The sequence below is a fragment of the Lathyrus oleraceus genome, chromosome 4, assembly GCF_024323335.1.
Source record: "Lathyrus oleraceus cultivar Zhongwan6 chromosome 4, CAAS_Psat_ZW6_1.0, whole genome shotgun sequence".
In the NCBI taxonomy this organism is placed as follows: domain Eukaryota; kingdom Viridiplantae; phylum Streptophyta; class Magnoliopsida; order Fabales; family Fabaceae; genus Lathyrus; species Lathyrus oleraceus.
The window spans coordinates 98,831,050-98,845,807 of NC_066582.1; the positions used below are offsets into that span (position 1 = coordinate 98,831,050).

Below are 14,758 nucleotides of genomic sequence, written 5' to 3' on the forward strand. Positions count from 1 at the left end.
TTCTGTACATTTTTATTTTTCTTCTGTATATTTCTATTTTCCGCTAAATTTTGTGTGGCTCTAACTTTCTTTATTGCCTGTTTTATTGTTTTCAGTTGTTTTTATTATTAGCCGGTACTTTCTTTTTTAAAGTCCTCAATGATTTTTTCTTATTTGATATTAAACTTTCTCATTCATCTTTAAAGAAAAAAGTGACATCAATGATGAATCATGATATGATAATAATATTATAGTTTATTGAAAAAAAAATTGGCGTATTTGTAACCAAGTCATGGCTTGTGTAGGAAAAAGAGAGAGAAAGTTCCATTTCAAAGTTGAAAAGTCTCTTATTGTTAGCCACCACTGGTCAAACCGGGATGACACAACCTTTAACTCAATCAAACAACAACAACAATAAGTCGTAGGTTGCTCTATTTCATGTCTCATCTTTCAACTCTCTCTCTCTTCTTTATATCTTCATAATCTTTCATCTTTTAAAACATCATTCTTGTACAAAAACAAAAACACGATTCTTTTATTGTTTGTATAAAGTAAAACTTGTTTGGTTTTTTTATTTGTTCGTATTCTTATATTCTTATTGGTTTGCTTCAATCTCAGCTTTATCTTTGTGAGACAAGTTTTCTCCACAACATTTCAGATTTGGTTTAATTGAAAGTTGTAATTATGGCTGGTGGAAGGAGAAGGAGACATCATTTCAGCAAGATCCATGCATTTACATGCGGTAAAGCATCGTTGGAACAAGACGAACATTCACTGATAGGAGGACCTGGTTTCTCTAGGAAAGTTTATTGCAATGATGCAGAACGTGCCATGTCTAGTATTTATAATTACGGCGATAATTACGTTAGAACTACCAAGTATACTTTGGCAACTTTTCTACCTAAATCTTTGTTCGAACAATTCAGAAGAGTTGCAAATTTTTACTTCTTGGTTGTTGCTGTCTTGTCTTTCTCTCCTGTTGCTCCTTATTCTGCTGTCAGCAATGTTATTCCTCTTCTAGTTGTTGTTGCTGCTACTATGGCTAAAGAGTTCATTGAAGATTTTCAGCGGAAAAAACAGGTACTGCTTTTGTTTTTCCTAATGAATATTTCAGATTTAAGCATTTGAGTTTTGGAAATTGATGTAGTTTTTATGATTTGATTGATTAGGATATAGAGATGAATAACAGAAAAGTGAAGGTTCATGGTGGTGGTGGTGTTTTTGATTATTCTAAATGGAGAGATTTGAGAGTTGGAGATATAGTGAAAGTTGAGAAAGATGAGTATTTTCCTGCTGATCTTATACTTCTTGCGTCGAACTATGATGACTCGATTTGCTATGTCGATACGATGAATCTCGACGGAGAGACGAATCTTAAACTAAAACAAGCATTAGAAGGAACTTCGAATTTGTTAGAAGACTCGAGTTTTCGAGATTTCAAGGCTGTGATACGGTGCGAGGATCCGAATGCGAATTTGTATTCGTTTGTAGGAAGTTTGGAGGTTGGTGAGGATCAACAATTTCCACTTTCACCTCAGCAGTTACTTCTTAGAGACTCTAAGTTGAAGAACACTGATTTTATCTATGGTGTTGTGATTTTTACCGGCCACGATACCAAGGTTATGCAGAATTCTACAGAGCCTCCGTCGAAGAGAAGCAAGATCGAGAAGAGAATGGATAAGGTTATCTACTGTTTGTTCTTTGTGCTGATTTTGGTTTCTTTCATCGGTTCGATTTTCTTCGGGATTTGGACGAAGCAGGATATGAAAAACGGAAGAATGAAGAGATGGTACCTTAGGCCTGATGATACTGAAGTTTTCTATGATCCTGATAGAGCAGTTCTTGCAGCGATTCTTCATTTCTTGACAGCGTTGATGTTGTACGGTTACTTTATTCCGATTTCGTTGTATGTTTCGATTGAAGTTGTGAAGGTTCTTCAAAGCATTTTCATCAACCAGGATTTGAACATGTATTACGAGGAAACGGATAAGCCAGCGCATGCTCGTACGTCGAATTTGAACGAAGAACTCGGTCAAGTTGATACCATACTTTCTGATAAAACAGGAACACTGACTTGCAATTCTATGGAGTTTATCAAGTGTTCTATTGGTGGAGTTGCTTACGGAAGAGGATTTACGGAAGTCGAGCGAGCTTTATCGAAGAGAAAAGATTCCTATTTCGGCCGGAAGTTGAAAGACGAGAACGCTGCTAAGGCTGCTAAATCGAAGTCGAAGATTAAAGGGTTTAACTTCATGGATGAAAGGATCATGAATGGTAATTGGGTGAGACAGCCTAATGCTAATGTGATTCAGAATTTCATAAAGGTTTTGGCTGTATGTCATACCGCGATACCCGAAGTCGATGAAGCAACCGGTAACATTTCGTACGAAGCTGAATCGCCGGACGAGGCTGCTTTTGTCGTAGCAGCCAGAGAATTCGGATTTGAATTTTACGAAAGAACAAATGCAGCTATTTCAGTTCATGAATTAGACCTCGAATCGAACGTGAAATCAGAGAGGTATGGTTATTGTTCTTGTTTGTGAAAAGCTTAACTTTTTCATAGCTGCAAATGAAACATGAGTTATGTACTAAAAGCATCATTTGATTTTCATTTTTTCAGGTCTTATAACCTTTTGAATGTATTAGAGTTTACGAGTGCACGGAAGCGGATGTCCGTGATCGTAAGAGACTACAATGGGAAACTACTACTACTTAGCAAAGGTGCTGACAGTATCATGTTTGAACTACTTGCAAAGAATGGAAGAGAGTTTGAAGAGCAAACAAAGTATCACATTAACGAGTATGCCGATTCTGGTTTAAGGACATTGATACTCGCGTATCGTGAACTCGACGAGGAAGAGTATAATCAGTTTAACAAAGAGTTGACAGATGCTAAAAACTTAGTGAGTGCAGATCAGGAGCAGATTGTAGAGGATATATTGCAAAACATCGAGAAGGATTTGATTCTTCTCGGTGCTACCGCAGTCGAGGATAAACTACAAGACGGGGTTCCTGAATGCATTGACAAACTAGCACAGGCTGGGATTAAGCTATGGGTTTTGACAGGTGATAAAATGGAAACAGCAATTAATATCGGGTAAGTTTTAATATTATATGTATAAATTTTGATATTGCGTATTTGCGAAAAAACGATATGTTACTAATTTGATGATTTTCATGTGATTGTAGATATGCTTGTAGTTTGCTTAGACAAGGAATGAAACAAATTGTAATTAATTCAGATACTCCTGAAAATAAATTGCTCGAGAAAATGGAGGACAAATCGGCTTCTGAAGCGGTAAAGCCTTCACTTTGATCCTATCAACATGCACTAGAATCTTCTTAATTGTTGGTTTGGTTTCTTCCAATAAAATTGATTTTGATTTTGATTGAATCTTAATGATTGTTCAGGCAATTAAGGCAAGTGTTGTTCGTCAAATAACGGAGGCAAAGGCGTTACTTTCTTCGTCAGACAATAACTCCGAGGCATTGGCTCTGATCATCGACGGAAAGTCTCTTGCTCATGCGTTAGAAGACGATGTAAAGAACTTGTTTCTTGAACTTGCGATTGGCTGCGCGTCTGTTATATGCTGTCGTTCGTCTCCAAAGCAAAAAGCACTTGTTACTAGATTGGTTAAAATGAGACCTGGTAGCACAACTCTAGCTATTGGAGATGGAGCAAATGATGTTGGTATGCTACAAGAAGCGGATATTGGAATCGGTATCAGCGGTGTCGAAGGAATGCAGGTAAAAAATCCGCAATATTAAAACCGATATTCTTTGTTTTTCCACTTACCTTTTTTGTCTTTCAAATTCTAACTCAGCTTCTTTTGAACTTTTTAGGCAGTTATGTCAAGTGATATCGCGATCGCTCAATTTCGATTTCTAGAACGCTTACTTCTCGTGCACGGACATTGGTGTTACAGAAGAATTTCATCAATGGTAACAATCTTGTCATGTCTTCACTTATGTTATACAACACAAACATTATAAGATTCTCCATTCGATCAATACTATTATTGGTTTTTTTGACAAAATTCACTTTCTGTTTCGCAGATTTGTTACTTCTTCTACAAGAATATCACTTTCGGCTTCACTTTGTTCTTCTACGAGATGTATACCTCATTCTCAGGCCAACCTGCATACAATGATTGGTTCATGTCATTTTACAATGTATTCTTCACTTCACTTCCTGTTATTGCTTTAGGAGTATTCGATCAAGATGTCTCCTCCAAATTATGTCTCAAGGTAAAACCTCAACAAACTCATTACTTTCGCGCGATGAAAACTAGTTCAAAATCATCGTTCTCTTCTCACGAAAATTTTCATTCAAATTTCAGTTTCCATTACTCTACCAAGAAGGTGTGCAAAACGTACTATTCAGCTGGAAACGAATCTCCGGTTGGGCGTTAAACGGAGTAGCAAGTTCCGCGATTATTTTCTTCTTCTGCATCCGCGCGATGGAGCATCAATCCTTTCGCGAAGGCGGCGAAGTTGCTGACTTACAAATTCTTGGCACCACATTGTACACATGTGTTGTATGGGTTGTGAATTGCCAAATGGCATTATCCATAACCTACTTCACATACATCCAACATATTTTCATATGGGGAAGCATTTTCATGTGGTACATTTTCCTCATGGCCTATGGAGCTATAGACCCTTCAATATCCACAACTGCATATAACGTCTTCATTGAAGCATGTGCACCATCACCATCTTATTGGGTTGTAACTTTCCTTGTTCTTGTTGCTGCATTGCTTCCGTATTTCGCGTACTCGACGATTCAACTCCGGTTCTTTCCGGTGTATCATCAAATGATACAATGGATAAGGAAAGACGGACAAGTGAATGATCCTGAGTTCTGTGACATGGTGAGACAGAGATCGATAAGACATACGACAGTTGGTTTCACGGCTCGTTTGGAAGCTTCTAGACGGTTTGAAGCTTCTAGAAGGTCCGAAATATCGTTGGTACCGTTGGATGGGAAATCAGGAGACAATCAATAACAAGATATCAATTTTGTTTTGTTTTATTTATTTATTTGTTGTACATTCTTTTCATAGGTTAAGATAAAGTTCTTTCATGTGTAGATATGTGTACGTGAGGATTATTCTTTTTGAAATCAATCTTTAAAATACAGTAATATTAAAACTTGTCAAAAAAGAGCATTATTGGGGTGAATGGATAAAAGAAAAGGTGAAGTGATAATGGATGAGATAAGTAAATATAAAAAGAAAAGGAAATGGAATCATTTAGCGTGGTTAGTTAAAATAATAAAATTCATGATGGTTTATAGCGCACTTAATGAAATAAGATACTAGAGGTGGTTGGTTTTTCACATGGGAGAAAAGAAGGTATCAATACATGTCCTCTAATGGAGGAAATCTAAATAAAAAATGAAAGGGTATACCCCACTCCAGCGGCCTGCCAATCAAGGAAAATGTGACTAAATAATAGATTTGTTAATCCTCTATAAGAAATTAATTGGTTAATAACCGATTCAGAGTATTTTTGCAATAGAAAGATGGATCGGTGGACACTCGTAAAGAGGCGGCACGTCATATCTGAACTACTTGTTTATCATCGGTCGTTGGATCCAATCCAACAATCTTTCACGTTTTGTGTTGCGTCAACTGAGATTCATTTTGTTAAGAAATGTGGTTGGGCCTAACTCAACCCTACAAAACCGGTTGGTAGAGTGAGGGTTGTCCCCACTTATAAACTCATGTTTAGGCCATATATTGTCCGATGTGGGACTCTTAACACACCCCCTCACGCCCAGGACTGGACATCTGGAGCGTGGAGATAAATGGTGGGTGGCCCGATAGCGGAAACCATAGTAGGTGGCCCACTGGATCTTAAACGGGGCTCTGATACCATGTTAAGAAATGTGGTTGGGCCTAACTCAACCCTACAAAACCGGTTGGTAGAGTGAGGGCTGCCCCCACTTATAAACTCATGTTCAGGCCATATATTGTCCGATGTGGGACTCTTAACATTTTAACAGTTTTTCGTATATAAATTCATCTACATAAAAAGTACTTTTCATTCACATCTTGCAAACAAATCCTCACTCAACTATATCAGAAATCAACATTATGGCATTAGAGAGCTATGTAACCATGCATCATCAATCTTTTGTTCCATACTGGAATAATGATACTGTATGTGGAAATCATCATTTGACACTCTCACGATTTTCCATGTCAAATTCATTAGACCATTTACACAGCATTGTCGCGACCGCTTTATCAATAAATTTGATCACCAATAGTTTTCTTGACTATAACGCCAATCTTGCGATTGGAGTCGTTGTGCCAATTTCTACCTTTGGCACGTTGGTATCTCCCATTGTCTCCTCTATTACCAAAGGATTGTCTTGCCTCGAGAAGGCAGTAAATAGATTTGCGAAGAGAAATGCTTCAAAGACAGATAATGAAAAGGAAGATCTAAAGGACGAGAAACCCATCATAGGGTTTCGAGATAACGAAAAGACAACGTAATCACTCTTGGACCCTTTGTTTTTAATTTTCAGTCATAATTAAAATCTATAAAGATTCGGATGACGATAGTACTCTTAATTATCACCCTCTGAACCTCTGAAACATGATACAATGAAATGGACGAGGCACTCAGACTAAGAAATCAAGTCTTTTGACTTCTTAATCAACAGATGATTGAACGAATGTCATCAAGACCAGATAAAATGTAAGAACTTCTGACTTTCTATCTAAATTTTGATGGATGCTTTTGACTGATGAAATGCATGATGAGATGAAACGATTATACTATACTGATGCGAGTGAAAAATTTAGGGTATGACACCGACTATTGGGCTGATGTAGAAGATAACAGAAAATTCAATTTTTTTGTTATATATAAAGAACTTAGAGGTACTAAGGAACAAGTGGAGTGGAGAAAAATAATGTGTAGAAATAATGAAAGACATAGAGCTAAATTTACTCTATGGATAATGCTTAATGGAAAACTCTCCACTGAAAAAAGATTGCTAGAATTCAGCCTAATAGATAGTAGCGCATTCAGACCTTGAACACGCAAATGGGACAACTTGCTACTCAAATAAATAACATGCAAGCCCAAGGGTCGAACCAGCTTCCAGCCCAAACAGTTGTCAATCCAAAGGATTCTAATGCTAATGTGAGTGCGATTTCGTTGAGATCTGGAAAGGTTACAGAAACAGCCCTTGGAAAAAATAAAAAAATTATTGAGGTAACATCTGAATCTGAACATACTCCATCTGAACATGTTTCAGCTGAAAAATTAAAGAAAAGGAGTATATGCCATCAGTCCCCTTCCCACATAGAGTTCTGAAAAATAAAAGAATTGAGGAGGGAGATAAGGAAAGAGAGATATTGGATGTTTTTAGAAAAGTTGCGGTAAATATTCCGCTTCTTGATGTAATTAAACAGGTTCTTAAGTATGCAAAGTTTCTGAAGGATTTGTGTACAAATAAGAGGAGGATTAAAGGAAGTGAGAGAGTTAACTTGGGAAGAAATATTTCTGCTTTTATTCAGCCCAAGCCTTCATCTGAAAAAGATACAGGCGAAAAAATTGTTTCAGCCATCACTCAGCTCTTGCCACAAAAGCAGACGGATCTGGGAACTTTTACTGTCCCTTGTACCATCGGGGATAGTAAATTCGAGAATTGCATGCTTGATTTGGGAGCGGACATTAATGTTATGCCTACTTCTATTTATAATAACCTTAATCTTGTTCCTTTGCAGCATACAAGTTTGATCGTCCAACTGGCGAACAGGAGCAATGCACGCCCGACTGGCGCAGTGGAAGATGTCCTTGTCCAAGTTAACGATTTAATTTTTCCTGCATATTTTTACATTCTGGACATGGAAGGAGAGACTAAGACAAGCAGAGCTCCCATCATTTTAGGTAGACCGTTCATGAAAATGGCGAAGACAAAAATTGATGTTGACGATGGAACCATGTCCATGGAATTTGGTGACATTGTTGCAAAATTTAACATTTTCGATGCCATGAAACACCCCTTGGAAGAGCATTCAGTTTTTCATATGGAATTGATATCTGAGCTGGTTGAGGACACTTGTTCTGATTTATTTTCACTTGATTTTCCATCTTTATCTGGTTTCGATGATATTTACTCATGTGTTGATTGTACTGACACTAACCTTTGTGTTGTGTGTGCTGAGATTGATGTTGTCTTGCAGCCTGATACATTTCCTACAGGTGAAGTTGTTGCCGATGAAGCTGTTTTTGCAGTTGATGCTCTTGACATCCCGGCTTCCCCAAGCATTCCATCCATCGAGCAACCCCCGTCTTTAGAGCTGAAACAGCTCCCTGAAAACCTGAAATACGCTTATTTGGAGACTAATGAAAAACTCTCTGTTATTATTTCTTCTAACCTTGATTTCGATCAGGAAGACAAGCTTTTGTAAGTTTTAAAGAAGCACAAGAAGGCAATCGGGTGGGCATTAGCCGACCTCCCAGGTATTAGTCCGTCGATGTGCATGCACAGGATATTACTTGAGGACGGAGCGAAAACAATCAGGCAGCCCCAAAGGAGGCTTAATCCTTTAATTTTTGATGTTGTGAAGAAGAAGGTAACCAAACTCTTGCAAGCAGGTGTCATTTATCCTATCTCTGACAGTAAATGGGTAAGCCCAGTGCAGGTTGTACCTAAGAAATCAGGACTCACAGTGGTAAAAAATGAAAAGAATGAACTTGTTCCCACTAGAGTTCAGAACAACTGGAGAGTTTGTATTGATTACAGGAGATTGAACCGGGCTACGAGAAAGGATCACTTTCCTTTACCGTTCATTGACCAAATGCTTGAACGGCTTGCTGGTAAATCACATTACTGTTTTCTTGATGGTTTTTCAGGTTACTTTCAGATTCATATTGCACTTGAAGATCAAGAGAAGACCACTTTTACTTGTCCCTTAGGTACTTTTGCTTACAGGAGGATGCCTTTTGGTCTTTGCAATGCTCCTGGCACTTTCCAGCGATGCATGATTAGCATTTTTTTCTGATTTCATTGAAAATTGCATGGAAGTCTTTATGGACGATTTTACTGTCTATGGTTCCTCTTTTGATGCATGCTTGAGCAGTTTAAGCTTGATTTTGGAAAGATGCATCGAAACTGATCTCGTTTTAAATTATGAAAAATGCCACTTTATGGTTGATCAGGGAATTGTATTGGGTCACATAATTTCAGAAAATGGAATTTATATTGACCCTGCTAAAATAGATGTGATTTCTACACTGCCTTACCCTTCTTGTGTTCGCGAGATTCGTTCTTTTCTTGGTCATGCAGGTTTTTACAGGCGTTTCATCAAGGATTTCAGCAAGATAGCTCTTCCGCTGTCAAACTTGTTGAAGAATGATGTCACTTTCAACTTTGATGACAAATGCAAACAAGCGTTTGACTTCTTGAAGAAAGCATTGACCTCCGCTCATATAATCAAGCCACCGGACTGGACCCTCCCTTTTGAGAATATGTGTGATGCGTCTAATTATGTTGTTGGGGTTGTCCTTGCACAAAGGGTTGATAGGGTTGCCCATGTTGTTTACTATGCTTCTAGAACTTTAGATTCTGCACAGTCAAATTACACTACCACTGAAAAAGAACCGCTAGCTATTGTTTTTGCTCTTGATAAATTCAGATCATATTTGCTAGGTTCCAAGGTTGTTGTTTTTACTGACCATGCAGCATTAAAGTACTTGCTAAAGAAGTCGGATGCAAAACCGAGATTGATTCGGTGGATGTTGTTGCTCCAAGAATTTAATGTAGAGATTAAAGACAAAAGTGGAGCTGAGAACTTAATGGCTGACCACTTGAGCATGATAGAGAGAGACGCAAATCCTTTTCCTATTCAGGATGACTTTCCTGATGAGCAACTTTTTCTTTTGCATGGGATTACACCTTGGTTTGCTGACATTGTTAATTTTCTTGTTGCTGGTGTTTTTCCTATAGGTGCATCTAGATCACAGATTCACAAACTCAAGAGTGATGCCAAATATTATGTTTGGGATGATCCATATCTTTGGAAGTTTGGTAGTCATCAGGTAATTAGGAGATGTGTCCCCGACTATGAGATTGAATCCATTTTGAAATTTTCTCATGCATCTCAAGTCGGCGGACACTTTGGTCTGCAAAGGACTGCAAGAAAAGTCCTTGATTCAGGTTTCTATTGGCCAACTGTTTTTAAGGATGCTTATGAGACTTACCGCACTTGTAAAGAGCGCCAGATAGCAGGTACAAACATCACTCGCAAGAGTGAAATGCCTCAGCAACCTATGCTTTTCTGTGAGGTATTTGATGTATGGGGAATCGACTTCATAGGTCCCTTTCCTGTATCATTTGGTTTTCTTTACATTTTGCTTGCTGTTGATTATGTTTCAAAGTGGGTGGAAGTTATCCCCACTAGGACTAATGATTCTAGAGTTGTTGCAGATTTTGTCAGGTCTAATATCTTTTGCAGGTTTGGAATACCACGAGCTATCATAAGTGACCAAGGCACTCATTTCTGTAATCGCACCATGGAAGCTTTGCTCCGGAAGTATGGAGTTGTGCACAGAGTCTCTACTGCATATCACCCACAAACTAATGGGCAAGCTGAGATCTCAAACAGGGAGATCAAACAGGTTTTAGAGAAAATGGTGCAGCCAAACAGGAAGGACTGGAGCCGTCGTCTAGAAAACGCACTTTGGGACCAAAGAAGAGCTTTCAAGACACCCATTGGGATGTATCCTTATCGACTTGTTTTTGGTAAGGCATGTCATTTTCCTGTTGAGATAGAACACTATGCTTATTGGGCGGTGAAAAGTTGTAATTTGGAGATGCAACAAGCAGGTATTGAAAGAAAACTCCAATTACAATAGCTGGAAGAGCTTAGACTAGAGGCTTATGAAAGCTCTAGGATTTATAAAGAGAAAACTAAGCACTTCCATGATAAAATGATTTCTAGGAAGGAATTTCCTGTGGGCCAACAGGTTTTACTGTTTAACTCCCGCCTTAAGCTTATGGCTGGGAAACTTCGATCCAAATGGATTGACCCTTTTCTTATTACTAATGTTTTCCCTTATGGTGCAGTAGAAATAAAAAAGTGCAGGTACTAACAAGACTTTCAAAGTCAATGGGCAGCGCTTGAAGCTATTCCATGAAAGTTCAATGACTGAAGATGTCAGCATGGAGGAGCTTTCTTTGGAAGCACCTAACTACCCTGCAACTTAATCAGGGAGTCTTTCTTTCCTTCTCTCTACTTTATTAGTAATGTCTTTTCATTGAGGGCAATGCTTATTTTAAGTGTGGGGGAGGAAAATCGTTTGTTTCGTTTGTTTTCCTTGTTTTTGTTAGTGTTTTGTTTGTTTTCAGTCATAAAAAATAAAAAAAATGCATCTTCTTGAAAGTTTTAGGCTATAGACTGACTAATTTGAGATTAGTTTGCGGAGACTTGGGAAAAATTCACAAGATCGGTATCGTCTTAACACCGTAAGTCTCCTGCATATGGAAATTGATTCGAATTCTTATTATGTTTTAGCCTTAAATTCTCATTCTCTGACAGCTCTTGAGTAGTTTATTTCAGCAGTCAGCACCATCTCACACACACTCTACGCAGGGAAGCCGATGAATATAAATGAGTGTTCCAAAAAAGAAAAAAAAAGAAAAAGAAAAGGGAATGCACCTTCTAAGTTTGGTGACCCTCACCCGGTCACTTAACCCAACGAATGTAGAACCTTCAAAAAAAATTGAAGATAAGACTCGTTGTCAGTTGGTTCAGCGGTTTCTGATGCTGAAATTGGTAGGGAGGATTACGGTCCGATCCCCCGCAACTACAACTGAGTAAGCAAAGGGTTATGCCACGTAAGTACTAGAATCCCGTGCAAAAAGGATCAGAGTCACTAACCGATCACCTTGCTATGGGTGTGTGGAGATAACGGGCTTAATGTGATTGCGCCTGAATGAAAAAGAGCAAAAAGAAGGATGAGTAAGTTAGGCTTTAACATAATAACATGATTCGAGTTTATTTGTGTATTCAGGAGGTTTATGACTGCACAATTGTGGATTAGTGTTCCTACGATATCCTTAGTGTGTAAGATTAGTACCTATCGACGCAAACTTAACCGAAGAAGACTTGTAGCCTAGGATGAGTAACTAATGATGTGTTTGTGTTTTCTTTGTTTTATTTTAAATTTTGCTCTGTAGGTTTTCGCGACATTGACAATTATATTAAATCACGTATTTAACATAATAAACAATGAGCGGTATCTAGTAACACATCACTGCTACCCAAGGCACGAAAATATCATGTGATCTAACAAATCCCATTTTGTGATAATACTTGTGTGTACAATTACCCTTTTGCCCTTATGTCTATATTGAACACAAGGCATAGACCGTGTCATCCTTGTCCAGTTTAATATTGGGCCCTTAGATATTTATCCTGTTACGCATGATGAGCAAATTCCATCTAGGTCACTCATGTCCCCCAGCATGCTTCGTGGAGTACCCATCACCTGTCTTTATGGTCATCTAGTTATGGATAATGTTTGATCAGCAATAAAGCACTCAACTCTACATCTAGGGTCCATAGTGGTTTCAGGTCGAAGGGTGATATACACCACTATCACCATGAGAATAACTTTTGACACTTTGCATAACATTCTATATAGTATTCTCATAACGGGTCAATCCAGTATAAATATTACTCATAATATTCATACCTATGTTTAAGACTTGATAACTCCTTATCCAAGATCCATGAGATGTGATCATCAGTCTATATACATAATAGTCTTAATGCTCTAATGTTATCCCACTTCATAACAAAGCTCGACTACAGATACTTTAAGAATAGTGTCTTTATGTTTAATAGGATCTCATGATTAAGTCACACTTGATACATTAAACGGACTAATTATTCTAGGGACTTTATTAAATAAATAATAAAGAAAAAAGTCTTTTTATTATTAATAAATAATTCGATACAAGTACCAAAAGTATTGGCCTCTAGGGGCTTACACCAACAGGAGATTCCAAAGAGATCTTATGGATTTAGTTGCATCATGATAGTCAAAGAGTTATTTATTTGACAAATAATCAAGTCTATCATGCTAGGTCAAATATATTGATGTGAGGTTTTACAATATGATAAAGTTACTTGCATATGAACAAATATTATTTTAAAATATTAATACTTTAGATAATGAAATTGATATGTTGATCAAGAGTCATCGGTGACACGTTTAAACACTACTTAAACTTGTTAGATGTTTTTCAATGTTAAACATATATTATACTTGTCATTTACTAAGATGTAAACATCATATTTGAGATTTATCAATGTGGATAGAAAATCTTAAAACTGCTAATAACATGAGAGGAGATTTATCAATGTGGATAGAAAATCTTAAAACTGCTAATAACATGAGAGAAAATATAAACACAAACGCAAACTAAGAGCCGTGGTTTGGTTACGCAAAAAAGGGTAGGGGGTGAAGAAAACATATTTGAGCAAAATCATCTTTTAAAAGAAATCATTATATCTAAATCAATGTTTGAGCCAAATATAAGATAGGGTTCAACTCTCTCATACACTACTTTATGTGTTTAGAAAACATGCTCAAAATAAGTGACTAGAGGAGAATTGAAATAAAAGAAAAAGTAAAGTAATAATGGATAATGAGTGAATATAAGAAATAAAATTTAAAAAATGGAATCATTTAGCGTCTTACTTAAAATAATAATATTAATGATGATGTTTAACCTTAAATTAAAAAAAGATTCCATAAAAGAAGAGATAATCAAAAGTATTGGGCACCAAATAAAATATTAGAGGTGGTTGGGTTTTCACATGGCAGAAGGTATCTATCTACATGTCCTATAATCCAAGAGCCCGCCATTAAGGAAAACGTGACTAAATAATGCATTTGTTAATCTTTTCTAAAACATAATTAATCAGTTAATTAGGTTGAAACCAAAGAATAAAAACCTATCTATTCTATGTCCTTTAGCACCACCACTCTTCTTTGAATCAAAAAACTATGGCAGAAGTAGCCCAACAATTTGAGTTCATGGCCGATGACGCCGGAGCCTTCAAAACTTATACTCAACAAGCCGGTTCCATCCGCAAAAACGGTTACGTCCTCATCAAGGGACGTCCATGCAAGGTTCTCACTTATCGTTTCATTTAAGTGTTCTTGAATAATTAATAATTTATTTGATTAAGTGTAGTAAAGTATGTTTGATTTGCTAAAAAAATAAGATTGATGTGATTAGGTTATTGAAGTAGCAACTTCAAAAACGGGAAAGCATGGTCATGCTAAGTGTCACTTTGTTGGGATTGATATGGTCACTGCAGAGAAGCTTGAGGATATTGTGCCTTTTTCCCACAACTGTGATGTGTGGAATTTATTTATATTAATTTTTCATTTTTCATTTATTTATTTATTTATATAACACTCTTCTACTCTAATCATATTTTCATATGTTAATTATTTGATTTTGTTTTTGGTTAGGTTCCCCACGTCGTCTGAATCATATTGGACTTAAGAAGTAGCCTCAATTGTTGCAACTTTGTTGTTTCTACTATGGTGATTGTGAATTTTTCTTCTGTGTGTATATCATCAATAGCTCTATGAACGAGTGGATTGAATCGTGTGTGTATATTATTGGTACTTGTTTTAATTGTTTTTCCTCTCTTGCACGGTGACTTTTATTTTAATAAATGAGGCTATTTTTATTAGGGGGTTTTAAGATCTAAACTTATTTAAATTATAA

General features: G+C 37.0%; 2 protein-coding genes across 3 annotated transcripts; both read left to right on the forward strand.

The window, feature by feature from the left end:
• Positions 1-251: 251 nt before the first annotated feature.
• On the forward strand, positions 252-5,125 carry LOC127073671 (phospholipid-transporting ATPase 10). 2 transcript variants are annotated; one of them, XM_051014850.1, is made up of 9 exons: positions 252-400; positions 598-1,059; positions 1,149-2,497; positions 2,600-3,076; positions 3,169-3,277; positions 3,391-3,726; positions 3,823-3,921; positions 4,036-4,227; positions 4,320-5,125. In XM_051014850.1, exons 2-9 carry the CDS (start codon positions 664-666, stop codon positions 4,986-4,988), a joined length of 3,627 nt encoding a protein of 1,208 aa, XP_050870807.1. In that variant the 5' UTR covers positions 252-400; positions 598-663; the 3' UTR covers positions 4,989-5,125. The 2 variants fall into 2 exon arrangements, with proteins under 2 accessions (XP_050870807.1, XP_050870806.1); XM_051014849.1 differs by having other exon boundaries at positions 253-404.
• Positions 5,126-13,933: 8,808 nt separating this feature from the next.
• LOC127073672 (eukaryotic translation initiation factor 5A-3) lies at positions 13,934-14,720 on the forward strand. Its single transcript, XM_051014851.1, has 3 exons — positions 13,934-14,148; positions 14,258-14,380; positions 14,497-14,720. The coding sequence occupies exons 1-3, from the start codon at positions 14,023-14,025 to the stop codon at positions 14,512-14,514; spliced, it is 267 nt and encodes an 88-aa protein (XP_050870808.1). The 5' UTR covers positions 13,934-14,022; the 3' UTR covers positions 14,515-14,720.
• Positions 14,721-14,758: the final 38 nt, after the last annotated feature.

What these genes read in the sequence shown, in the direction of transcription:
- LOC127073672 (XM_051014851.1), top strand. Translation starts at nt 14,023, where the DNA reads ATGGCAGAAGTAGCCCAACAATTTGAGTTCATGGCCGATGACGCCGGA. An exon ending in TCAAGGGACGTCCATGCAAG is followed by an intron (nt 14,149 to 14,257) that starts GTTCTCACTTAT and finishes TGATGTGATTAG; the next exon opens with GTTATTGAAGTAGCAACTTC.
- LOC127073671 (XM_051014850.1), top strand. Translation starts at nt 664, where the DNA reads ATGGCTGGTGGAAGGAGAAGGAGACATCATTTCAGCAAGATCCATGCA. An exon ending in GAAACAGCAATTAATATCGG is followed by an intron (nt 3,077 to 3,168) that starts GTAAGTTTTAAT and finishes ATGTGATTGTAG; the next exon opens with ATATGCTTGTAGTTTGCTTA. An exon ending in GCGGTGTCGAAGGAATGCAG is followed by an intron (nt 3,727 to 3,822) that starts GTAAAAAATCCG and finishes TGAACTTTTTAG; the next exon opens with GCAGTTATGTCAAGTGATAT.